The sequence below is a fragment of the Catharus ustulatus genome, chromosome Z (genome assembly GCF_009819885.2).
Source record: "Catharus ustulatus isolate bCatUst1 chromosome Z, bCatUst1.pri.v2, whole genome shotgun sequence".
NCBI classification, from domain to species: Eukaryota; Metazoa; Chordata; class Aves; order Passeriformes; family Turdidae; genus Catharus; species Catharus ustulatus.
Window position 1 is genome coordinate 12,002,920 of NC_046262.2, and position 27,042 is coordinate 12,029,961.

The window sequence follows — 27,042 nt, forward strand, 5'->3', positions numbered from 1 at the left end:
GACTCTTCTTTTAAATAAGATTGCTTTTCTTTTTGGTGCTTTCACATTGGCTTCTTTGGTTTCAGACTGAAGTAGAAAATTTCACCCTGTGAAATCAGTATTACTAACTGGTCGGGTTTCCTTTTTTTTAACATTTTAACATTTTAAAAATTTAGGTTTCTTATATAGTCATGTTTATAGAGTTGTTGTGTCTTAAAATAGACAAAACCCAGAGGAAAGGCTTACTGCTGTATGCAGGATGATGTATAAATCCATTTCCAGGTGTATAATGAATTCAAGAGTAAAACATTTTCTTACACAGCTGATCTGGTAAGAAATGATGTAGAAACTGTGAATGTGTAACTATTTTATGTGCACCTGTAAAGAGGTGTTGTCTGTATAATTAATTTCTTGTGCTATGCCTGTTTTCTATCTACTAACCTGTTTATATTAACTCTAAAAAGCCTTCATAATAATTTGTGATGTATTTTACATCTTTCTAAAATATTAGCCTCCTTGTTAGGGATTTCTCTTCGTCCTAGAAATAAGAATATTGTCCCTGTCCCTTTTTGAGGTTCAAAAGAGGCAAAATTTCCATTTTTAATATAAGTATCTATAGTTAGCCATAAAATGGTGATATCTTTGTTCTCAGTTTAATCTGAAGCTTTAAGGTGAAACCCTTATGTTCTTGACAGGAAATGCTAAAAATTTTCTGATGGAACTCAGGTCTAGTCTCAGTAGGATATATTTTGAATTTACGCATTTTTATGTGCAGAAAGTCAGTTACTCTAAAGTCTTCAGAACAATAAGCAGTACATGTATACTTTCCAAAACGTTTCTGAATTATTTTTTTCTCATAGTCTGTATTATATGTGGTTGTGCATGTAGAATGCTTTAGTAACATATAAAGGTTTTAATGACTTGGTGTGATTCTAGTAGCTGTTACAGATCAGCAATGCATTGATTTTAAAGTCAGGTTCATAATTTCTCTACAGTTTTTCCTGCATTTTTTTTTTCTTCCTGAAGTCATCATTTTCTTGCATTTCTTGCACTTTGAAATAACTTGGGACACGTTTTGCAGGGGGAAAATGGTTTGAATTTGATATGAGTCTTTTTGCAATTGTATTCAGAATAAAGTTCTTAAAATGAAGAAACAAGTTTCATGAGGAGAATAATGTAGCTTACAAATCAAGTTTTGAGTGTTCAGCAGGCAGATTTTGGAGAAAGTGTCTTTGGACTGAAGATTTTTGATATGTATATTTAGTTCTGTATTTTTTTTCTGGTAACTTCTGGTAACTTTCTACTTCCTAGACCACGTGATAATTAACCAGGTGAATTTCAGGTGTTTGAAAAGGTACATAGTTTATAAAGTTATCTCTCTTAATAAAGCAAAGTCTATTTGTCAACAGCCAACTGATGTAGATGCATTCATGCCACTGCCGCAGTGTCCTCAATCCAGTTGGAATAGTGTTCACAGTTTTACTTGGTGCCATTTTTAGTTATAAACCTTTTAATATGCTAGGAAAGGTAACTTTCATAAACCTTCTTTTAGTTCATCCTATACTACTTAGTAGATTTTAGCAATTCTTTTCTAGTGTTGCCTTTTAGCATCATTATTCAACTTCTCACATGCCTCTTATGCCATGTAGCTTAGTATATTTTACTTTCTCTGATTTCATTACCCTTATATCTCTTGTCCTTTCTTTTTGCTTTCTCATCCATCCCTCCCTCAAGAAAATGTCTTCTCCTGGCTTTGTCATGTACTACATCATTGCTATAATTTATCTGAAATGCAGTTTAAAATAGGGTTGTTCAGCTAGTTCCAAACACCATTTAGATAGTTGTTCTGTCTTAAGGGGCTAATTCCCATTCATTACAAAACTCAATAAAATTGACTCATGTTAAGCTACAATTCATTCTTTGCAAACAGAAAGTCTGTACAACTTTTTTTATTGTTTTAGTAAATTTTAGATTTTAAAATCTTGCCATTATTTGCATTGGACTTCAAAAAGACAAGGTAACATTGTCACCAAATTTCATAGACATATTTGAAATTTTATCAAGTTATGAATGGGAGGGATAGCCACAGTATGTGACTGTTAATATTGAATCAATCCAAGAGTCCCTTTTAGCATTTACAAAGAAAAAGGAACTTTTCTCTCTCTACTGATATTTTGAGCATTTTCCTGAAATATTTAGTGTATCTCAGAGGAAAGTTATGGATTTTTTTTCATAGTATTTTTGTTACAGGGTCTTGTGGTGAAGTCTTGTGGCTAATTTTGTCCAGGTCAAAATGAACTGTGACAATTTCTTTGTCTGATTTTAACATCTGTGAATGTCTTTTATCTTGGTTTTAATGCAAATGTATGTTGTTGTGGAATCCGTAAAACTTTTCCCTTTAACCTTGTGTCTGCAATGAGGAGGTCATGGTGTCCTTTCTTTTCAGAGCTTCATTGAATACCTTCTGTGCTGCTTTTTAGAGCTATGCTGATCAGCTGTGTTGGGATGGGAGCTGTTAGCAGCTTCACAGTTACTGCATTCTGAACAAGACAAATTTTCCTTTGTTAAGTGTGAGAAAAACTATAACTGTCTGTGTAAGATGTCTGAGTAGGTTACAATATGTTTGAAGGATTGTCTTTGGAAAATAAGCATCTTTTGGATCTCCCTATGTCACCAAAAAGGAGTTTGTTGCTTTAAGGGGGAAAAAAAAGAAATTCTGATCTGAATGCTGTTTCTCCATTGTGTAGATTGTTATAAGATTTCATTATCTTTACAACACAGAATTGAAGACATAACATTTTGTTCCTCACTACAAGTCTTCCTAAATATACTATGTTTCCTGCTGCTCTGATCTGAAATTTGGGTAAAGACTTGATGCTTCTTTGAAGGTGCTCTTCATACATACTCTTAACAGGATCAGCTAAAAATCTTAATGCTTAATCATCTTCATGTCCTTAAAGCAACACTTCTGGATTCTTCTGTGATATGTGCTTATATGGTTTGTTTGGGGGTTTTGGTTTGTTTTTAATCCCAGGCAACTTTTTCAGAGCCTGTAGTAATTCTGATTTGGCATTTGTGTAACATGACAGTCTGGGTTCTAGCATTGTTGGAAATAGTTTCACTTGGGAAACAGCAATCAGTTTTCTTCTAGTAGTGACAAGAAATGCTGTGTCCAGATTGTGTGGGCTCAGTTGAATGAACTTGTGATGCCTCTCACTGATTTCTAGTTAGCAAAGCCAAACTACTTAAAGAGGCTGTATGGTACAGATGAAAACTGCAGGCAGAAAGGAAGTACCAATTCTAAACCCTGTTTAAATCCTACATGTACAGGAATTCTATAAGGACAAACCTAAGTTATGGATGTTAGCACATCAAATTTTAGACTTCACACAAATTTGTTTCCAAAATAACAATTTCTTAATGCTGAAACAGATACCTGGAAATCAGAGGGGCCACAAGAAGATAAGTGTAAGAAAAAACATACTGCCCTGGGAAAGAGAGAGTCTGAAACTCAGCTTGCTTCCCTTAAACTGTGCTTTTGTAAAGTTTAGCATTGTGAAAAACCTCAGTTGCATGTATCTTGACTTTTAAATCACTGTCTTGAAGTTCCTGGTAACCACTGCATTTGCATGTGTCAAGGCCATAGTAATAACCTGCTGACCATCTTGCATGTGCATGCAGCATCAGGTGTATCTGTAGAAAATTATGCCACATTTCAGAGGAAAAAGGTAGTGTATTTCAGCATTTACAGCAGAAAATTTATAATGATTCTTCTCAGCACAAATGTTTAAACCTTCTTAAAATTTAAATTTAATTGTAACTATAGAAAAACAGCTATGACTTTCATAAGAATTCTAGTCTTCCTGTTTTTTCTCTTTCGCGATATATTAATGACTACGTCCTCTCAGCTTAACTAAGCTGGAAGAGGGACTGGCTCACCTTTGTGCCATTAGAAGTATTTCAAGATATGTTGGGTTTTCAGAGGATCCATTTTAATATGCACTTTGTTCATTGAGCCCCGATTATTTGGGGATTTTTCCTGGATTAAGAGGTTCGCATTTTGAAAAATATTACAAGCATTGTTTAGTTAAAAGTCTAACCTATGTATAACTTGTTAAAGTCTAGGAAGATCTGATTTCTACAATGTGCTTTGCACTAGAATCCTGCTAGCAGGGAATTTTAAGGTATGGTGTGTCTGTCCCATTCCAGAAAGTAGCTAGGATTTGTGTGGGCATTGTACATACTCTCTGGGGCCTTAATTTTTGGTGCTAGTTTTTCAGAAGTAGATGTTCAATAAGCTGGTATTGGTACGCACAGGAATCAGCCACTGAACTCTGGAGTAAATCTGGGAATTTTCAGCACAGAGCCTTGCCTGGTGGCTGCTTTCCTGCTGTTTGTTTCCTACTTTAGATTTTGCTACTAAGGTAAATATTTTGTTTCTTGCTTGTACAGCATTTTTCTGGATAGGAAAAATGAACTTTGCACGTGTCACATCGAATTCTTAGCAAAACCAACACATTTACCCCTACCCACTAATTTCATTTTACCTTGATTTGTCTGAAATATGATTTGTCTGTTTGCAGATTTAAGAGTGCATTGCTTAAACAGTTGATTTTTGAAAAATTAGTTTGGCACATGTAAGTGATACGTATTCATTATCTAATTTGTTAGAACGATTTCTTGAAAGTCTGAAACTGCTCTTGGCTCATGGACATGGATGCTTGATTGAGTTCCTCTTGCTTCTGAGAGTAGCTAAGGCTATTTTGCATAAATAATTTTTGCAACAATGCATTGCAATGTGTAAATGTGATCCAGCAATTTGTCTGATGTCAATTACAAAACGCAATGCAGACTTGTTCATGTGTCTTAAGGACCTGAAGGTGGATATTAATCTTGGCTTATGTGCAGGGATATGTGTGTGAAATTTTTGGTTTGAATTTTCTTCTAGCCAAAGGGTAAATTTGACTAAATACATATGCCAAAAAGCCTCATATTTGGAGAATTAACTTTTCTGTTGCTCGATATTTTCAGCTGTTCCAGGTGACTCTTTTCATGTAAGAAAATACAAAATGTTCACTTGAAATTTGTATTTTATTTTTGCTCTGTGGGAATAATACCAGCAAACAGAAAAAATTTCAAATTACTGAACTGTTGTTTGCATTGGGTAACTTTTCCTTAAATATACATTCTGTTTAATTATCTTCCAAGCAATTTCCCTGTACTATTTTATATTTAAAGTTGAAGCATCAGCCATCTTTTGTTGTTGTTTCTTATGTAATTGTTATGTTGAAGAAGCAAAACTAGTAGCTTCATGCAGTATTTTCAGTGATAAGGAGTGAGACTCTCTGCAATAATAAGAAAAATAAGCAGGTCTTCATGATGTGCCTAGAAGTCAAAGATGAGATGTAAAATAATGTTTTTTGTATGCTTATTCTCTGCAAAGGTTTTGGTTGTATTATATTCCTTATATTGAACGTTTTTGTTTTATGATAAGAGAAATTCTGAGGAATAACTGATTTCATTTCATTAAGATCTTTTGTCTTGGGCTCAGTAAACAATCAGAATACATGGCTGGAAAAATACTTTAGTCGTAGGGTCAACGAATGGCTTGGGTTAGAAATTATCTTAAAAGATCATCTCATTCCAACCCCCTGCCATGGGCACAAACACCTTGCACTGGATCAGGTTGGTCAGAGCCCCATCCAGTGTGGCCTTGAACACTGCCAAGGATGGGGCACCCGTCTGCCCTTTCTGGGCAGTTTGTTCCAGTACTTCACCACCCTCTCAGTAAAGAACTGATTTCCAACATCTAAACTGAATCTCCTTTTGGTTTAAAACTGTTCCCCCTTGTCCTAACACTATCTGCCAGTGTAATAAGCCACCCTCCCTCTTTTTCTGTAAGCCCCTTTCGAGTACTGAAGGGAGTTTTAATTGAAGAACATTAACAGATAATTGCATGCTGGGGTTTACAACTGTACAAAATACCTTAACTTCTGAAAACAATAAATTGAGTTGACCAAAATGTTAATGCATATGTTCCAAAGCAATTACAGCAAAATCCAAAAGAACCCCTAACACTGCCTCATAAATGCAAGGGAGTTTGTGCAGCATTACCTTTATTTCAATTACAACCTTGCTCCTTTTTATTCTGAATACTGCTTTATTTTTCGTACAGGCGTGTTGGAAAATTAGACTGCTCTAACCTCCTTTAATCAATTCCTATACAGACAAGTAGTCAGCAATAAGGCCAGCAGTTGCTACAGCAATCAGATACTCGAGAACATCATTGATGCCAATGTAAATGTGAGTTCTCTTGGCATCTTGGGAGAGTGTGGGTTGGATGTATTCCCTGCTCTCTGCTTGGCTATTTCAGGAGTTCCCTTTTGAAATCTCTTCCCTCCTTCCAAGAATGTTTATTTCTTCTCAGAGTACTTTGTACTATTGTAAAATTCTTTTTGAATCTGTATTTCTTAGCTGTGCTTAATGATGACTTCTGCTGTATCATGGAATTATTCTGTTGCCATGTCTAGATCTTTCTCTGACAAGAATGTCATGGTGCCATCTTTCAAGGCTAGAGCAGAATTGTTTTTAATAATTTGTTAAAGCAGGTTTCAAATGTAGGACTTCTCCCTTACACTACCTTTCTCCATCCTGCTGAATTGATTGGAGCAGAGAATCCCTGTGTGTGCAGCCACTTGGATGGTGCTGAGGGCATCTCAGTTTCCCACCCTTTTTCTGGCATGAGTGTATGTGAGGGCATATATCCCTTCATATATGCAGTCAAAAGATGTGGGTAAGGAATTCAATAGAGGGTTATATCCTTTTGGATACATCCTGTAGGATCTAGCTGTATACCCTTCCATAAACTTTACAACAGTGAAGGGGAGAGGAAAGATAAAAGCAACTGGTGTAAATGTATTACTCAGTTTGTTTTCACCTGTATTCATTTGGTTATGTATTTTTCCACTGATGATAGCATATTGAGATGAAAGTGAAATTTCCATTGTATGAGCAGATATGTCTCTTCAAAACTTAAATTCACCTAAAAAAATTACTGAATTTTTCCTGTGTTTCCCCTTCTATTCCTGAAACTGTTCAGGGCACAAAATTATTTTGACAAATGTGAAGGTGATGGGCAGCGGACTGATCACCAAGGGCTCACTGCACCATATGAAAAACACACTGGAGCATTTTAAGGGAGAATCTGGTGGAAATTGTATCATTTAATTTGCACACTTGAGAAAGAATCAAAGATTTTTCAGCTTTAACCAACAATGTCGTCATCAGTTTATAGACACTCATGTGGCCCTTTACATTCCAGTACCTAAATGCTATACTGTAGCAATAGTTAACTATTTTGGAAGGGTGTTTATTTTCTAAACAGCTTATAACATAGGAAAGTACCTCCATCCTTTCTTTTTTTTTTTTTCTTTTAGTTCCTGATCTAAAACACAACCTTATCTGCATGAGTATTTCCTGTAGATTTAATCTTCAAGACTTTATTTTGTAGCTACAGTGACATGGTTATTCAATGAGATAGCAGCACTTTTCTTATAGGAATAAGGAATAAGGATATTTTATTTCATTTAGCACAGGTTTGGAGTTTGGTTGAGCTAATCCAGAAAGAAACTGCTTTCCTTCCCTGCATATATATGCCTGACATAAGACAAAAGTTAGACTGTAAGTTTTTATTAGAAAAGGGAGAACTGTCCTTTATCAAATGCTCAGAGAGGGTATTTAAGGAAGGTGAGCTTAGTCTCTGTGGAACAGTAACAAGGCTGCATATATTAGTCATTGGCAAAATAAGAAAAGTCCAGTAGCAGGTAATATCTTTTGTGACAAAAAAGGAACAAGAAAAGGGCAAAATTGAGCTGCAGTCAGTAGAGGTTTATTTTTAATGTCCAGATGAAGATGAGTGACAGTTCTCTAGTATACAAATTCAGTGGTCAAACTTCAATTTCTAAATGCTGAGAAATGGGGAAATTTATGTCCTCACTCCAAACAGGTAGCATTATTCCTCTCTCAGACCCTTGCATGTTCTTTCATATAATGTTTTCATAGTTGGAAAAAGTTGCATTTAAAAATCAAGATATATAGAGAGATTAAAAATATGAATTTGCATTTACTGCAGTTTTGCTTATTGTAGACAATTAGCTCAACAGAAATGGAAAAAGATAGTATTTATGTTTCCACTGTATTAATTGTGTCATAGTTCTGAAAGTAGCAATTCAGAGTTTAGATTTCTAACTGTATTTTAATCTTGATGGCTCATAGTTCACAGAAAATTGTACCAAGATGTGATTTAAGCCGTGCATTTATTTTCCGTGGTTTGGAAAGTAAAGATAAATCATTACTGAGAAAATAAGAGTTTATTCATGTTAGTTTTGATTTCATGACAGGAACAGCCTCTCTGATCCTAAAAAGCTCACCTAAGCATCAGTAAGAATCATCCTCTTTTCCATAAGTACTTGTTTGAAGTTGTTACATAAAGCCAGGTGAAACTAATATGAACATAGATTATTATGTCAAAAATTAATTGTGCTGTCTATAAAAAATGTTACCTTTTTTAATGTCTAGCCCCTCATGAAGGATGATCTGCCTGGATAAGAAAGATCTACTTGACTTGCAAAGCCAACATAAAGTGATATTGGATCCTCCTAAAGATTATATATGCATAAATATTAGCTGAAGCTGTTCTACAAAGTTGGAGTTGCAAAACACGATTCTGAATTATGAATCAGATCTGTTCTTTTCCATTCGTTTTTTAAGCCATCTATAGAGAAGGGAAATACTACATCCATAGACACTTAGAGAAATTTTTCTACTATACATAGTCAAACCCTCTGAAAAGCTTCCCAGACTATAATAAGATACGAGACCAGGCTTACAGACTAATTAATCTACAGAGATTCTCTTACTGATCTTTAACTGTATTATATTTTGTAAAGAAATGCTTGGTGAGAAAACACGTTATCGTAAGGATCAGTGGACATTGAGTAGTAGATGAAGATACATTAATATCTTTCCTTAGAATATTTTTGATTATAGCAATCAAGTAAAACCAAGAATTTGTTCTTTTCTGGCAAGTAACTTGCATATAAGTTGTGGACAGCATTGCATGTGTTTGGAGAGGAACTGTAGAAGTGACTATTCATGTATGCAGTTCTTTGAAGTTAATTGTTCTGTGTCTTCCCTTCAGTCTCACCCTGTGGAGTTACAATGCTCTTCCTGGTAATAAGAAAAAAAAAATTGTTGTGATCATACTTTTTTTCTGGGTTTTGTGGCTTTTTTTTTGGTTGTTTGCTTTAATAGTTGCAGAAGTTTTGAAATTATGTGTAAATTATATCTGAAGAATACACATGCCTGTAGTCTCATTGCAGGCATATGGTGTACACTGATCACACACGTTGCAGAAAATGGAGTTTTTCCATTGGTGCTGACAATCCTTCAGCAAGATATTTGGGCATTCTATTAGATTATCAAGTAACATTTTAGTAAAGTTACTTCCTCTTTACTATTTAAAAAACCATGCATGCAAGAGCCAAATGTAACTGAATAAAGTGAAGACCATGAAGTAGGTACTAGGTCTTAGCAAACTTGGCAAAAAAATTGGAAAATTTAAAGTGATTGTAGATGGGTTTGTAGATTTTGAAGATGTTTGTGTTACATAGTCTATTGTTTTAGAAGTTTCCCATAAACTGAAAACACATTAGCATATGTTTTATAACCTAATTATTATTGCCATATGACTGGATTCTTAGGTGAACTGTATTCTTGTAAGTATTTCTTTACCACTCTGAACAAAAAAAAATAGTGCCTACATTATCAAATAGGAGATATGAAAGATAGAGTTTACTAAGATATTTCTAGTGACTTTTGGGCTGCTCTGAACAAGATAGCATAATTAATAGAGTAAAATAAATATTAACAAGCTCTTGACTTGACCAAAAGTCATATGGAATATCTGATATCTGATATATCTGATTTTCTTCAGAAAGGATGATAAGTCCTTCTGCATGTACATTAGAGTTGCACATATGTGTACAGTCATGCTTAACTCCTTTGTACTGCATAAGTAAAACTCTATAGTTGGTTGTTTACAATCCTCAGCAGCTAAGAAAACTGTATGTGGCACACTTTCTTGGGGGAACATTGTGACAGAAATAAAAGCTTCAGTGATAGCTTATGGAGAGTTCTATAATAATTCTATTTGTTGTCTTTTCTGCCATTCCGTACTTGAATAAAGTAAGATTTACCTACTTCCTAATAAAGAAAAAATGGGTAAACTTGTATGGTAATCTGAAATATCTGTAACAGGAGAGAGTGTAAATCAAGTAGTCATAGAATTTAGCACTGGAAAAATAGAAACTTGAAACTTTTGAGACAGAAATAAAATCAATAGTCAATTTTTTTCCACTTATGCCTAATGAATGCTGTGATTTTTGATTTTTATTTAAAGAATGAGTATAAAATGGAAAGTCAGTGAGAAAATAAAGCAGGAACAGATATTCCTAGGAGACAATAGAATAGCCCATGAGTTTTGTTTATTATTTGAGGATTTAATGCAACTTGTTCATTTACTTGTAGCTTTTGCAATGTTTTTGTTTAGCCAGATTTATTGTAGGATTCATGCTATGTGTGTAGTCCTGCTGATCTTAATGAAATAACCAGTGGGCATAAAATTGCAAATACATATTAGAGAACCCAGATTTACAGCCCTCTGTGAATTTCATCTGTGGAAATTGTCTTAAAAGTTGTATATGTAAATTTTTCTGCATTCTGGGACTGAATGTAAGCTCGTCATGCACTGTACAGGCATACAAAGTATGGGGACACAGTGCTCAGATGCACAGCTCTGCAACATTCAGCCTGGACCTGGCTGTCATCCAGTCAGCTGCTGGTACACACAGAGGAAAGGGTCTGCCCGTGCTGCCAAACTTCTGTCTGTCTGGAGTCAAGTGCTTAGCCCTCAAAATTAATCAACTGAGAAACATGGCCAACCACACCATGAAATGTTTTTCAGCATTTTCAAAAGCAATATTGATAATTTAGGTGGCTTTGGTACATGGTGATGACAATCTAACAAAAATAAGTAACGGTAAGTGCAATATGAAGGAAGCAGAGAAAACTTTATCACTTTACTTTGTATGTTTTACTACATCGCTTCAAAAAGTTAAACTGTTTTTTAAAATGCACCTAGGTGAGTTGCAGAATGTATTTTGATGCTGGAATTTCTCATAGTAAGACTCTTCTAATTCCAATTAAAGATGTTTAAAGAGAGAAAGAAAAACTCCAATGACTTTCTTGCATTAGAAGTTAGGATAGTAAGATAAAAATGGGAATAAATTTTAGAAAGTTAGTGCAGTGATGTAGTGAATGCAATTTTAAAGTATATTATCATCCAGGAGACAGGGTTTTTTTGGAGGAATGTGTCTGTATAGCAATTTGGAGGTGACATCCTCTCTAAATAATATACTATACATTGAGAAGGAGAGAGAGGCACTTATGACAAAAATGTTTCTTCTGTTTCTGGAAAAGGATTTAGTTTAGTTCAGTCTGACAATCTGCAAATCTGTGTAATACGTTCTTTGATAAATAAAAATAAGACATCAAATAAACAAACCCCAAAGAAATACTTTTGAATTGATTTGGTTACCTTGTGTCAGTTGGAAAAATTTTGCCTGCAAATCTCCTTCATTCTGTCTGCACATGGCTTTAAACTTGATTTCAAAATTATGAGAACAGTGTGATATTGTCTACCTATTTGTCACTGTGTCAAAGAAACCTGATTTTTGGTTCAGCTAACTGTTTTTCTGTATCAAATAAAATTGTTTCAATTTTGTTTCATTAAAAAATCAAGCAATAATTTGTGTTGCATCATCAAACTACCAGTAGGAGGTAAGATGAAATCTGAAGCAAAAGTTGAGTTGTCAATGATTTGGCCTATATTTAGGGATATGACCCCACAAGTTTTGCCACAGGTTCTCTTTTTATTGGAAAAGGGAATATTACTGTCTAGTGTACACCAATTACTATGAATGATACTGAACAAAAATGTGAATGAGGCACTAAGAATCCAGAGTTTATTTACAACTGTTAGAAAACCTGATAAACTCAGAGGATGAACTGAAGTAAGATTAAACTTTGTCAAGTAGACCAAGGATATCATTCTACAAAGGTAATTCAAAAGGTGATTCAAAGGTAATTCATTTTTATGCCTGACAAAATATTTTATTGAAGGAAATGTGTATCCAATTTATTGTGTTATTTCTAATTGCAGTATGAAGTTTAAAAAAAGGCTGTCAAATATATTCAGGTCTGTCTAACTGTGATCTGACTGGTTGTTGGTGGTTATCCATGAGTGGTTCCTGAGAAAGGATTGTAGTATTGGGCCCTATTTTTATCTTCAGGTTCACATTTACTCTTCTTACTCTCCACTAATAGGTAGCATAGATCAGTCAGTGCTAAAGGAGTTGCCTCCTGAGCTCCTGGCAGAAATTGAATCCACCATGCCACTTTGTGAACGTGTGAAAATGAACAAGCGCAAACGTAGCACAGTTAATGAGAAACCAAAATATGCTGAAATCAGTTCTGACGAAGATAATGACAGTGAAGAAGCTTTTGAATGTAAGTAGTACATAATTCTGTTCCTTAAGGTAAAAAAAGCTAATATTTTTTTTTGCAAAAAGATACATATTTTTTAAAGTTTTAAAGTTTTAAAGTTGACTACCCTAAAGCATACAGTCTCAAATTTGCTGTCCTGACAACTGCCTGGCCAAGAATCTTCGTTTCTCTTCCAAAAGAAAAATTACTTGATTGCAATTTGTCATTCAAGATTAAAAGCAGTGAATTGTTAAATTTACTTTCCTGATTTCTTTACTGGAAACTGCTCCCTAGATACCTTTTTCTTTTCAGGTGTACCATAAAACATTTCTAACTCTTCAGATTAAGAAAAATATCCTTTAAAGAAGCAGTGTATGCAGAGAGAAATTTCATTAAATAAATTCTTGAATTAGTCTTAGTTTTTTTGATAAGAAAAGTGAAAGATTCCCTGTTGGATTTTTCTGTCGTAATAAATTGAGAGTCTTACTGCACAGAAGTTTCTAAAATTATTTTGTCTAGTATTTCTCTTGTCATATTTCTTGAAAAACAGAAGTTTTTCTTCATGAATTCTCAAAATACCATTTACTGCTTCAATTATTCTTGAATTAACTGTTTTCAAAAGAAGAGAGTAGAATTTTGCTGTGCAATTGAATGAAGTTCCTAAGAAAAAAAAATTGTTATTTTCATCTATGTTAGGAAGACCTCTCATGATTGTTGATTGGAAGTATGGTTGTACAGTTAACCAGCACTGGAAGTAAACTGTTAGAACTAAGTGGATCAGTTCAGTCTGAGCTGTGTAGCCATGCAGGACTACAGGAGAAGCCTGTTACCTTGAGAAGTAATCTTGCTTATAATGATTTTTTCCCAAGTTTTGCACCTTTGTTTATAGAAACATCTTAATGAACTTTCATAAAATATACTGAGTTGGGGTTTAGTATTTCTTAAGGTCCAAAAGAGAAATATTTGTTTGTTCTGCTTCTTAGTATGTTTCAAGTTTTCATCCAGCATATACACTGTAGTTTTGCACATGAAAATTATAGCACCGTTACCTTTGATCTTTATCAAAGAAGCTGAAAAGAATGTCCTTCTGTTGGTTTGTTTTCCCTTTTGGTTATAACTGAATAATGCTTCTCTGTGCATGAATGTCATGCCTTGAGGTAAATTGTAATCAATCTAAATTATGGCAAAGGATTAATGATGATATGCTTCATTCAGGAATACTATATTCTCTATTTATCATATCATATCAATATGATTGTAATAATTTGGAACAGTGAATAAAAAATAAATTCACTAAGAAAAGTTATTTAAGTTCGTTGGGAATGGAGAGAATTGTCAAGAATTTCAAATAACTTAATCTATGTATAAGTCATAATGGCTGTTGAAATTCTTAAATAGAAAGTAGAACAAATTAAGGAAAACTTTCACAATAATTATATGCCTTGAGGAATTCTAGTTTCATTATATCAACTCGAGATCTGGCCATCATTCTAATCAATTTAGCAAGTACATCTGGTTTAAAAATAAATTATGGTATTTCTTAAAGAATACTGTAGAACTGAATTAAATTTAAAACAAGACAAAATATCAAAAGTGAAAGATTTGTGGCAAGTACACTGTTACAGATACATGTTTTTTTAATTATTCTGTTTGCCTAAAACGGAACTTAAATATGAAATAGTGATTAGTATAGCAGAAGTTTCTTTGAATATTTCATTAAGAAGGGACGTGCCATTGAACTAAATAATGAGAAATTAAAGATTGATGAAGTCATTCTCTTATAGTAATTACTAAATGTGGTATTGCATAAACGTTTGGCAGAATTCAGAAGGAAACTGGATGTTTATATTCCAAATAGTATTTATTTATGTATAAAATCAATCCTAACTCTTGAAATGTTATTAATACTTAAATTTTTAGTCAATTATACTGACTTCAAAATAAATATGGTAGAACAGTGATTGTGAATAGCTGCTCCTATATTCAAGTTATTTGCCTTGTAGAGCTAGCAGAACTGTAACTCATTCTGTTTTGTCATGCAGCATTGATAAAATGGTCAATCTAAAATTCTGTCAGAAAGCAATACTGGAAATTGCTAGTCTTGTGAAGATGTAACTGGGGCCAGAATTCATCCTACTGAGCTTAGTGTTACAGGTGATTTTTAAACTGGAGAGTGACGTCTGCCTTCATACAACACTGTCTTATGGGGTAAAGGAATCAGTTGTGTAAAGCCTTTTTGCATGGAACTCTTACTTTCTTCTCCAGTATATTTATTCCAGGTATCAAAGAATGGTTCAAGTTAGGGTTAGGAAGTGGCCTTTTAGGTCATCTAGTCCCAGCCTCCCTGCCATGGGTGGGAATGCCTCCCTAGGCCAGGTTGCTCTGTAGGCCAGGCCCTGTCCAGTCTGGCCTTGAACATTTCCAGGCATGTTGCACGCACAGCTTCACTGGGCAATCTGCTCACTGTCTCACCACCCTCACATAAACAATTTATTTCTGACCTCTGATTTAAACCTGCTCTCTTGAACTGTCAACTGGTTACCCCATGTCATGGGCCTCCATGTCCTTGTGCAGGAGTTCATAGAGGCTAACCTAGACCCTGTCACAATCCCTTCCCTCTGGATAGCATCCATTCGCTCCAGTGCACCACACAGCTCTGTGTCATCTGCAGCTTGCTGAGGGTGCCATCAATCTCACTGTCAATGTCACCAAGATGTTACAGTGCTGGCCCCAGCACTGACCCCTGAGGGACATCACTTGTCATTGGTCTCCATTTGGTCATCAAGCCACTGACCCCAACTCTTTGAGTGTGACCATCCAGCCAATTTCCTACCTGCTGAGTGGTCCCAGATGGCTCACCATTTCTTCAGTCACAGTTAACTCTCTCAACCATTTTAGACTGTACTAGTACCTCTGCTATCCTGAACATGACTATACATTTCCAGAAGGAAATCTGATCCAGATGTTGTACAGCATGAAGCCTGAACTGACTGATTATGCTAAAGACTTGGACCACCTCTATTACTTTATTGGAATTTGAAACTTCTAGGGTTCATTGCAAAACAAAAGTGTTCACTGAGGGGTTATTTTTATTAGTTCTGATCCTGGGCTGACTATTGACTATAACCTGTCTGGTAAGAACTTCTCAGTTGAGTTCCAGTTCTGTAGAAATGCTCTGAGCCCTTCTGCTCAGAAACAATCTTATATACAGTCATGCTAAGTAGACTTTGGTAGAGACACACACTATCAGGACTGTTACATGCAGGTCCAGAAGCAATAAACTGGCAATAAACACTGCCGGTGTAGAATGTTATGTTTTGGAAGTGTTTTGATTTTTGCAGTACAGTCTGTGTTAGACATCTCTTTGGTAACTCAGTTAGTTGATTATGTAAAAAAATGCAAAGTTGGCTAATTTCATGGAGGAAGCTACCTCCTTATCCATTTCCTTTTCTGTTAAAACTGAGCACTCTGTCAGCTTCAAAACATACAAGACTTTTTTTAAAGTAACATTCTGCTCTCCCGTTTTATTTCCCCCAAATCTCTGTATGCAATATTTACTCCAGCTTCTTCAACATTCACTTTTGCTGGTCTTTTTGGTCCTGCATGAAAATTAATTAGAATAACTATCTGTGGTAGAGGGTAGCTGTTTGGCCCAGAATTGTGACTCCAGCTTTCTCCTTTACACAAATTTGCTGCACTATATACCAAGGAAAAATTTTGGCTGTCTTGGCAAAACAGAATATCTTTTAGAAAATAGTCTCAGTCTCTCCAAGTCTCATTGGAACTTGGTGTGTTAGATGGGCAAGGCAATCATTGACCTTGGGCAATATGGACACTCAGTAACAGTCACAATTTAAATAATTGAGGAAATTAACTCAATATTCTCTTATAAAAGGATTAAACTTATTTTGATTTGTTCAACTTTGCTTACTTTGCTTTTAAAAAGACAAATGCCCTGTAAATTCATATTTTTAAATGTTTTCTGGGATCTTTGCCAGTTTCAAGCAGAATTTTTCTCTAATTCAAAAGAAAACATTAAGATAAATAATCCATAACAGAATTGTATGTGAGAACTTTAGTGTCTTCTTGACTTAGAGAACAGTTATACAAGAATGTTAGACTTGCAAATGATAGAATCATTTAGGACCTTTTATGACCATCAAGTCCAATCATGCAACTAAGTCAAATTCCACTATTAGACCATGTCCCTAAACCCTACATCTGCACATCTTTTAAATGTTAAAAATGTTTGATTTTGAACTATTAAAACTGTGAGGTTTGTATTTAAAATGAAAATGCATTTATTTCTAGCTTCTCGTAAGAGACACAAAAAGGATAGAGATGAAGCTTGGGAATATGAAGAGCATGACAGAAGAAGTTCTGGTGACCATAGGAGAAGTGGTCATTATCATGAAGGAAGGAGGATTTCTGGCAGTGGCCGTTACCGTAATCGCAGTCCCGATGACTCTGATATGGATGATTATTCTTCTCCTCCTAGTCTCAGTGAGGGTAACTGATCATTATAAGGATTTAATTTTATTCCATAATACTTGTGCTTTTTTAGAGGGTATGCTAAGCATTTTAAAATGGACATCATTGCATGCAATATTGATTACATGTGTAAGAAATGTAAATAATCCTTTCTTTAAGTTTTGAGCAAGTGTTTGGTTTACTCCTTATTCTCTTAATTAGTGGCTAGAAAAATGAAGAAGAAAGAAAAACAAAAGAAGAGGAAAGCTTATGAACCTAAACTAACACCCGAAGGTAATTTTGAAAGATTTATTTTCTACTGTTTGTATTTTCTGCTTTATATTTAAGAAAATTGTTAATGCATTTCCCTTTTTTCCCCACTAGAAATGATGGATTCTTCAACCTTCAAAAGGTTTACTGCTTCAATAGAGAATATTCTGGAAAATCTGGAAGACATGGATTTTACAGCTTTTGGTAATACATCAGAAGTTTTCAAAATACTTGCCCCAGTTAGAAACCTGAGAAAAAATGTATTGGTATTTTTTAACTTCCTTCATGGTGATTTAATTTCATATGATAACTTGCTAGGGCATATGGCTTCCACCTTGAGTGGTAGCCTTTACCTTTCTCATGTCGCTTGCTGCTGCCTAAAGAAGATCCTTCTTCCGCCTCTGTGCAGAATCCAAAAGAGGCATAAATCATAATGAATAGTCCCTTTGGAGTGGAAGGGATACTACTTTGGGATGTCATAAGGGTGTTACCTTCTGTCAAACATGTAAACAAGATGGTTCTCTTGCTAGGAATGCTGAGACACATAATTACACATCTGCTACGTGCAGATATGATTATTCAATTCAAACAGCAGTCCTTGTGAATTTATGGCTAAGACACTGAATCACTTAGCTATTACAGTGGAAAAACAGTCTCCATAGCTAAGTGTCTAAGGAAGTAGTTCATGTTGCCAAAGGTGACTTTCTTTTCAAATGGATAATAGAATATTCATTAATATTTTTCCTACCATCTTTGTCACAGGGTTAAAAGAAGGGGAGGGACGTAGTAAACAAGTTTCTATAGTTTTTAAAGCTGTAGTATATGCAACTTTGAACTTAAAAGTAAAGTATTGAGTCTTTCTGTGTCTGGTAACATGATTTTTGTCTATGGTTAAATACAATTAAGATGCAGATTATCTCAAGATACTTAATTTCATAGATGTTTTTCAGTTACTGCTCTTGCCCAGCTTTGAACTTTAGGGCTACAATAGATTTGTTTTACTGAATTGAAAATGATGTCACAAGAACTGCAATAAGTGTTGTTTTCTATCTTAAAAATTTTTAGTTTGTGACTTTCAGAAGTGTATGCCTCATGTCAGGCTCTTAAATGGTATTTCAAAACGAGTCATACTTTACAAGTATTCCTTGATTCATCACAACCAAAAGGTGCCATCATCAGTTTTTGTTAGATGCTAGTTGTTTGGAATCATTAGATGTTGGCTATTTGGACAATCAGCTCTTCTTTTTCAGTTAGCTTTTTCATATTGAAATAAAAAAATACTGATTTCCTAGAAGTCTTATTAAAAATATAACTTTTTAATAAAAATTTTTTTTGTTTTGTTTTGTTTTTCTGCAGGTGATGATGATGAGATTCCACAGGAACTGCTACTGGGCAAACATCAGCTTAGTGAGTTGGGTAGTGAATCTGCAAAGATCAAGGCAATGGGCATTATGGACAAGGTACCTGTTCATAATTTAACTGGTTTTTTGGAACATAAAATATTGTTTAACATACAAAAACTTACTTCCTCTGTAATGACATTCCATCCTCTTCAAGGGTCCACAGAGTGGAAGACCAGCTGAGCTTCAGTTCACTTAGCTAAAGTTCTTAGGACATTACAACATCCCAACTGAGGATGAAGCCAGACATTTTTGTTGAAAGGTTCTCCTCTGTGTCCCACTCTTCACCAGTCAGCTAGAGGAATTTTTGTTGATGCGAACTTGTTGATGTCTCACCTCCAGGAGCAGTGTTCTTGATTTCCTTTTATCTTCCTGGAACTTTTGTCTTTGGGCACTCTTATGTTAAACTCTTTTCCTGCTCTTGACCACTTAACATTTATGGAGTGTCTGTGAAACCACTGCTATTATAATTGCACTGGACTGTTCCAAACTTCTTTAATCCAAACTTTAGATATTTCTCCTGAGTTTTCCTTCAATCTCCCTACCTTCCTTTGTGGGTGGCATGATTGTTTCTCTTTCCTGGTCGTTCTCACCCTTAACTTCTGTCTCATAATTTTTGTAAATACATACATACATGCATACTTATATACGTGTCTATGTAAGTTTTGCTGCTTCCAGTGGTGAATACATGAGGAAAATCTGGCTCTCCTCAAGTTTAATATATTCTGCAAATTATTTAGTCAGTCTTATACAGAAGATCAGTAAGTGAGTTCAATTTACTTTTTTAAACATGCTACTTCTTTGAAGTTAACACCAATATTAAGAATACATTTCCCTTTTATTATCTTTCAAATATCTATCAGTTTATTTCTGCTTGCTCATGCAGTATGGATTTTCTCCTAAAGCTCGGTATGGTTAGTTAGAATTTGTAGATCATACCTGGATTTGGTAAATATTTCTAGAAGCAAATAACTACACATTAATGACAGGCAATTTAAAATTTTGTTTCTCTGGATTTTGCCAGTTGAAAATGCAGTTTAATGAAAACAAGTAAAATATATTCCAGGATTGCAATTACAGTATGTGCATTCTCCTCATGCCAAATTGTTTACAGTTGAAGTCTGTATACAGATTCAGATTGTACAAGCTCTGTCCTTCATTCCTCAATGTTCTTCTCAGCAATTTGGAATTATTAATATTCTTGCTGTTGTTTGATAAGTTTCTTTATTTGTTTTAGCTCTCAACAGAAAAAACAGTAAAAGTTCTAAATATTTTGGAGAAAAATATTCAAGATGGATCAAAGCTGTCTACTTTACTTAACCATGTGAGTTTGAAGTTTCAAAATTTCATACCATTGTGCAGAATAGTTTTCTTCACTTGAGTCCTATTTAGTGATATGTTCAAATACACTGTATGTGTGTGAAAGGGATTTCTGATATAATGTGTGTGATTGAGTTTGCCAAATTTTAATGCTTGCAGCAAAATTAATTTAATTATATTTTTCCAGTACTAATCATATTTTACTATAATAGTGACAACTAACAGATGTATTGGGAGCAAGTTTATTTTCTTTTGTTTCATTCTAAATATTGTAGTTTCGTCCTGAAATATTCATGGTAATTCTGGTGTAATTTTCATTGTTGGACATTTCTTGCTATGTGTCCATAAAACATCCCTTACAAAATGGAAGAAATACTGCAGTTTTCACACCAAATCTCTTTCTTCTGAGCATTATGGAGGAAATTTAAGGTTTAAGTGTTCTTACACTGCAAAGTGACAATGTCAGTGTAAATAAAATTGATAGGAAGTTTAATATTTTAGGATACATGGTTTTTTTAGTATACCTAAAACTGCTAAAAGATATTGAGGTTTTATGAGGTTGATGTTTCTTATTTCACATTTCACATATTTGTTATACACTTTCTATTAAAAAAATGTTGCAGCAAGATTATAATTGAGTTTTCTAGAAAAAACCTCCTCATCTGTAGAAATGAGAGACTAGTAGATTATATTGGAAAGGAAGAATTTGAACTTGCACACGAAAACCTGAGACACATTATTACCTAAATACTTTTATCTGGATAGTTTATAGGGGTTTCAAAGTTTCAGTATAAGGATATGAATGTCTTTGGCAATGCAAAAGATACATAGAAAGGAAGTACTGGTTTACCTGGCCTACTTCATTGTGATGAAGTCTTTAGTCTAATGACTTTAAAGTGATATTTTTCTTTTAGTTTTTGGAAGTGAAACTCAAAAATATTAAAAAGTTAATTAAATTGTTCAATGCTTGCAATTCAGAGACAAACTTGGATTAAAAAACCAGTTTTTTAAATGAGACAAAAAAGTTTTAGATTTTCTTAAAATTATTAAAAATTATTCAAATCATTGTGGCAAAGAAAGTCTCTCCTAAGGCATAAGCTTGCTACTTTTGCAGTGTAGTAAAAATATCTTACCTCCATGTCAGTATATTTTTCAGAGGCAGAGGATGCTTTAATATTAGTTTCATTTCCAAGATTAATTAGGGGAAACATCTTTTTTTTTCCTTGAGGTGTCATTTTTCTACAGAGCAAATTCCATAAAGGCTTCGTATCTGAGAAGCTTGCAGGATCCTCTTGATTTGCAGATTTTTTTTTTTGATTCTATAATTATGTCTATCACATATATATAATGCACGGTTCTATTGATTCAAATTCTCTTACCCCAAAGGCAAAAAGCTGTTCCAGTTTCACTGACCTCTGATCTTTACAAAGATAGCCAACAGTGTTGAAGTATGGTATCATACAGGTAGTAAAGACCCTATGTCTCTGGTGGCTCTGTCTGTACCAGAGCAGCTAAGAGAAATTCTACCTAGCTTTGCTGCAATAATGTTAGTACAATATTGAAGTATTGCTGGATGGCCATATTTAACCTCATGTATTTTTGTTTTGGTACCTCATATAAAAGCAGTTATACAGAGACTCAGTAGCCTATGGTAATCTAAATGAACATATTTGGTAAGAGATGGGTTGGTCTATGAAGCAGAGAAAGTTGTGTACTTACAGATTTCATGTGACTTGCAACAGTCTTTTTATAGAAGTATTCCCTCTAGTGGCAGAAATTAGATGGATCAAAGCAACTGGTGCCTCTGAAGAAAACACCTGATGAAAGAATTAGATTTTGCTTAATGTACATCGGTCTTAAATAGAGCATTCAGCAGTCTTCCCTCACAGTGCTTCCCGATGAGACACAGAAACCTTCTTTGTGTTCTAACAGAAAAATACAGAATACAAAACTTCGAAGACCAGTAGCTTAGAGAGACATTACAAACTTGTTGCTAGTAAAACAAATATTACTTGATTTTTAAAACAAATTATTATTTAGAGTTGTAAAGAAAATACAATATTTTATACACGTGTATGTGAGCATATTATGTAATATTATTTTCTTGGTGAGAATAAAAAATTGACTTCTTGTTCATACTTTTCTGTTTTTCTTGCTTGTTGCAGAATAATGACACTGAAGATGAGGAGAGATTATGGCGAGATCTTATTATGGAAAGAGTGACAAAATCTGCTGATGCTTGTCTTACTGCTATCAATATTATGACTTCACCAAATATGCCTAAAGCTGTATATATTGAGGATGTAATAGAAAGAGTTATTCAGTACACAAAATTTCATTTGCAGAACACTCTCTATCCTCAGTATGATCCTGTATATAGAGTGGATCCACATGGTGGTTAGTATGCTAAGAAATCTTTCATATTAAAAGCTATGAAAAGTTAATCTACTGCATGATGATGTAAATGACTTTCTAAAATAAGTTTTTTATATGCAACTTTTATATTGATAGTTCTTTCTTGTCACATACAGTATCCTGAATTAATGCACTGTTGGTTTGAGGATGATGAAACAGGGGAAAAAAACTAATGAAATGTGTCATCTGAAGAACTTAGTCATATAGCACTTGGTTTACTGCAATAACGTAAATGTAACCAAAGTATTTATACTGAAGTATTTAAAACTTTGAAGTTAACTTTTATGTGTAGTTATTATATGTTGAAATAAGTTATTTCATAGTCATTATCTCCATGTATATAATGATTTGTTTCAGGGAAAACAATTCAGCTTCTAGCCTTTTCTTTTCACGTACATCCCTACAGATGCATGGCTCCAATTTCAAGAGCCTTTCTAAAAATCTCAGGTCCAGAATTCAGAGTAATTCTAAAAAATAATTATCGTGTGAAATTCCTGCTTTCCAGCTGATGCTGCTAAGTAGTTTTTCTAAATTGCTTTTGCAAAGCTGTAGTCATGAAGTTGTTTTGGGAGTACTTTTTGAGGAGGATCATCTTTCTAGTACTTGAAACACTGAAAATATTAATGAATATGTATTTTATTTTCTAGGTGGTGTTTTAAGTTCAAAAGCAAAGCGTGCCAAGTGTTCCACTCACAAGCAAAGAGTTATAGTGATGTTGTATAACAAAGTTTGTGACATTGTCAGTAGTTTGTCAGAGTTGCTAGAGATACAGCTTCTCACGGATACAACTATTCTTCAGGTAGGTTTGTTCAGAATTCCTGTCCAGAAATGTTAGCTTTGCTTTGGCTAGAGTAAATGTGGTCTCAGTGACATGAAGTTTGAAATCAGTACAAGCTTTTGAATTCTTAGCATCAGAGTGACTAGTTTGTTATGTAGTGTGTAATTTGCATCTTCTCTTCTACACTTAAGAAAAGTTTAACCTGATTGTATTCAAGTATGGAGTAGTAGAATCATTTACAGTGGAACAGATCCTTAGAACATCAAGTCTAAACTGCCAAGTGCATCACTAAACCATGTCCTTAACATCCTATCTTTATGTCTTTCAAATGGGATATTGGCTGAACTGCTTCCATGGGTACTTAAAATCCATCCCTGGCACAAGTCAGTCCCAATCCCTTTATCTTATCCACTTAGCTTGGAGAGGAGACCAACCTCATCTGGCTACTCACTCCTTTCAGGGAGTTGTAGAGAACTGTAAGGCCCCTCCTGGAGCCTCCTCTTCTCCACACTAAACAGCCTGATACGCCCTCAGCCACTCTGCATGAGACCTGGCCCTAATTTAATAACTTTATTTGCAAATAATATAAAGTAATTGTATGCTTTACCTACTGAATGAATAACCGATTTGTGAAACCAGCTTGTTAGTCCTATATGCTTTAACTAACTTCTGTCCATTGATAGGTGTCATCGATGGGAATAACACCTTTCTTTGTGGAAAATGTCAGTGAGCTACAGTTATGTGCCATCAAATTAGTGACTGCAGTAAGTACTTCCTAATTTGTGGGTTCTTGTACCTGTACTGCTGAGAGTTCTTAGGGCTTTTACCTAGGCTGTATTTTCTCTCTGGTGGAGAATTAGAGTGTAGAATTAATGCTATTCTTGCAGGTTTATATAGTTTGATGTCATAGTATAAAAATAGTGTTATATCTACCTAAGCTGACCCTATTTACAGGTAACCTATAGAAAGAAATTACCTACTTCAAGCAAGAGGCTTCTGAATTTTGATTGTCAGTTAAAGTGTAAACATAAGCTTCTTACCTACCCTTTTTTATTTAAAGATTTTTAAAAAAATCTTTACTCCTAGCTATGTGGTTTTCCTCTGTTCAGATTTGAACTTACACAGTAAGTCATGGAACTAGTATGGTATTTCTGTGCAATATAATAAATTATTCTCCTCAGAAGAGGTGACTGTTTGAAAAAATCACAGGATAAGTAAAATGTTATTTCAGGAAAAATGTAGAGGAACACAAATGTCCTTGTTCAAGTAGGACATTTTAATCTTTGTAAGGATGATATACTTCATATTCTACCTGAAAAAAGGGGAGGCAAAATCAACAGTTCTGACTGTAAATTGAAAGAACATATCATATCATATCAGGCAAACATTAAAGCATGGCATATGAAGTAAAACTGTTTTCTCAAATGTACTCTACAACCTGTATGTGTTCACATAGATTGTGTTACGACAGAGTTTTGCTTTTTACTGAGAGACATAAATACTAAGTACAAAAACTTAGTATTGTACTGTTTGACTTCCTCTATAGTGTGTTATACCATGGACAAAAATATTTTAAATAGAAGGTATTTTCAAGCGCTATTCCACATTTATGTTAGATAAAGACTTTTTAAAATCTGTTTGGAAGCATTTTTATGTATTTTTGAATTAAATGCTTACGTTGAGAAAGCAATGCATTAGCAAGAAGGTGAATTGTAATTTATTGAAGTGCCATGTGAAGTGCATGCTGTCGTATATAATGATTTACGATATATTTAAAATGCTATATTTTATATAACAATAAATCATTGTGTAATGATTAATCCTCTAACTATTAAATAGGTGTTCTCCCGATATGAAAAACACAGACAACTAATACTAGAAGAAATTTTCACTTCCCTTGCAAGACTACCAACTAGTAAGAGGAGTTTGAGAAACTTCAGGTAATTTCTGATGTAAATTAATAACTTGTAGACTATAGCATTTAGAGTTTTCTAGATACAGGATTTTAGGCTTCATTGATAATTAAACTAAAAATGTGTCTCTACAAGCTGCACTTTTTGCAGGTTGAGATTTCAAAACAAATTTTTTGCTGAATATCTTGTAATGATTACTCAGTTTTATTGCTATCACTTTAGTGCCTACTTACAAAAATAATTGAAACATTATTTTTCTCACTTAAATTGTGGATGGGTGTAATGTTAGTGTGTGTTGAGGATTATTTTTTGTTGGTCAATTCCTTAATTGTTTGTATGGAGTTACATGATTTCTTCATAGCAAAATCTCTGTAGGAAAATTCTGTCTGAATTTCTTTTAGGATACACTCAGAGCATTCTTTTCAGGAAAGGAATTAGTTTCATATCCATATCATCTCATATGCCAGAGTTTACGACCTTTTTATGTTGTTAAGTGTAGCAATAAGGTGGTATTGGTGTGTGTATGGGCAGTAAACTCATACTATTTCTGAGGTTACATCAGGGAGAAACATAGGCTTCTTACCAGTTTAAGACAGTTGCCTGCTGAAGTTTGTAGTCAGCTATGCTGCTGCAGATTATTTTAGGTGTAGACCTTGTAAAATTCAGTTTAGGTCATGGTCATTATTTTCTGTTTTTTAAAAATCCTACACATTTCTCATACATTAAATACTACAGAAAAAATATTACAGCAACAGTTTGGTGTGTTTTGTTGTGTTGTGTTGGAGAGAACATGTTATTATACATAATGTTATTATTAAGTGTTCTAGCAGGTAGGTGTTTGTTTTATTAAATATTTCTGTAGCTGTTTCAGCCAATGAACTGTGTGCTGTTTCAGTTCACCTCTTCTGTGCAAGAGCAGCACTTGCTGGTTTTGTTAGGTCAAATGTTGCACTGCATAAAAATTAATAGATAAATGTCTAGAATATGGGTTTCTAGCTGTGTTAATAATTTTTGAAAGATACTACTTAGGGGCAAAAATCTTTCTTGTGTTTTCTCCTTTTGGTTTACTCTTAGTGTTAATACTATTTTTTCATATTAACAGGTTAAACAGCAGTGACACTGATGGAGAGCCTATGTACATTCAGATGGTAACCGCACTAGTTCTGCAACTTATTCAGTGTGTGGTGCACTTACCATCAGCAGAAAAGGATTCTAATTCAGAGGAGGAATCAAACAAGAAAGTAAGATATTTTTAAAAGCCTTTGTATGTGTCTGTTCAGAAATCACTTAGGTAATTCATGAATAGGTGTTTATAGGTATAATACGTTATTACAGTGCTCTAGTAATCAAGCATTGTAATTTTATGTCTGCTGTAATTTTTTGATGCAGGAGAAATGCTGATTTGGAAATCACAGATCTATGCTAAGATAATAGACAAATGTATCTTGTTATTTTTAGGTGGATCAAGATGTGCTTATTACTAACTCTTATGAAACAGCCATGAGAACAGCACAAAACTTCCTTTCTATTTTTCTTAAGAAGTAAGTACTGTTGCATTCTTTCGAGTATTGATAAACCCAACTCCAAATGAATACTTTAAAACGTGACCACTGGACAGTGATAAATACCTATTCATAAAGTTATTTATAATAATGTACTTTATAGATGCCTAAGAGCCCTTGTTGCCTAGACAAAAATGTATAGAGAGAAATCCTGCAGGGTGTTCTTAATACATTTAAGAAGCTGTCTCAGAGATTATGTAGGATTCCTTTATTTTGGGTCTCTTATTTGTCTGAAGCCTGAGAAAAAAGGCTGAACAGATGTTTAAGTGATGAAAGTGATGCTGATTAAGTCATCATATATAAAAAACCTAAAAATTACTTTCACTGAGCTA

General features: G+C 34.2%; 1 protein-coding gene across 3 annotated transcripts in view; it reads left to right on the plus strand.

The window, feature by feature from the left end:
• The window catches only part of NIPBL (NIPBL cohesin loading factor), a 140,873-nt gene that overhangs the window by 85,134 nt on the left and 28,697 nt on the right, over positions 1 to 27,042 (plus strand). For all 3 annotated transcript variants that reach the window (XM_033085249.2, XM_033085248.2, XM_033085251.2), the window contains 12 exons: positions 12,424 to 12,606; positions 16,894 to 17,091; positions 17,275 to 17,346; positions 17,437 to 17,526; positions 18,679 to 18,782; positions 19,960 to 20,046; positions 22,208 to 22,439; positions 23,105 to 23,256; positions 23,919 to 23,999; positions 25,075 to 25,175; positions 26,251 to 26,389; positions 26,607 to 26,689. In XM_033085249.2, coding sequence (XP_032941140.1) covers positions 12,424 to 12,606; positions 16,894 to 17,091; positions 17,275 to 17,346; positions 17,437 to 17,526; positions 18,679 to 18,782; positions 19,960 to 20,046; positions 22,208 to 22,439; positions 23,105 to 23,256; positions 23,919 to 23,999; positions 25,075 to 25,175; positions 26,251 to 26,389; positions 26,607 to 26,689 — 1,522 coding nt within the window. The remainder of the gene's footprint in view (positions 1 to 12,423; positions 12,607 to 16,893; positions 17,092 to 17,274; positions 17,347 to 17,436; positions 17,527 to 18,678; positions 18,783 to 19,959; positions 20,047 to 22,207; positions 22,440 to 23,104; positions 23,257 to 23,918; positions 24,000 to 25,074; positions 25,176 to 26,250; positions 26,390 to 26,606; positions 26,690 to 27,042) is intronic.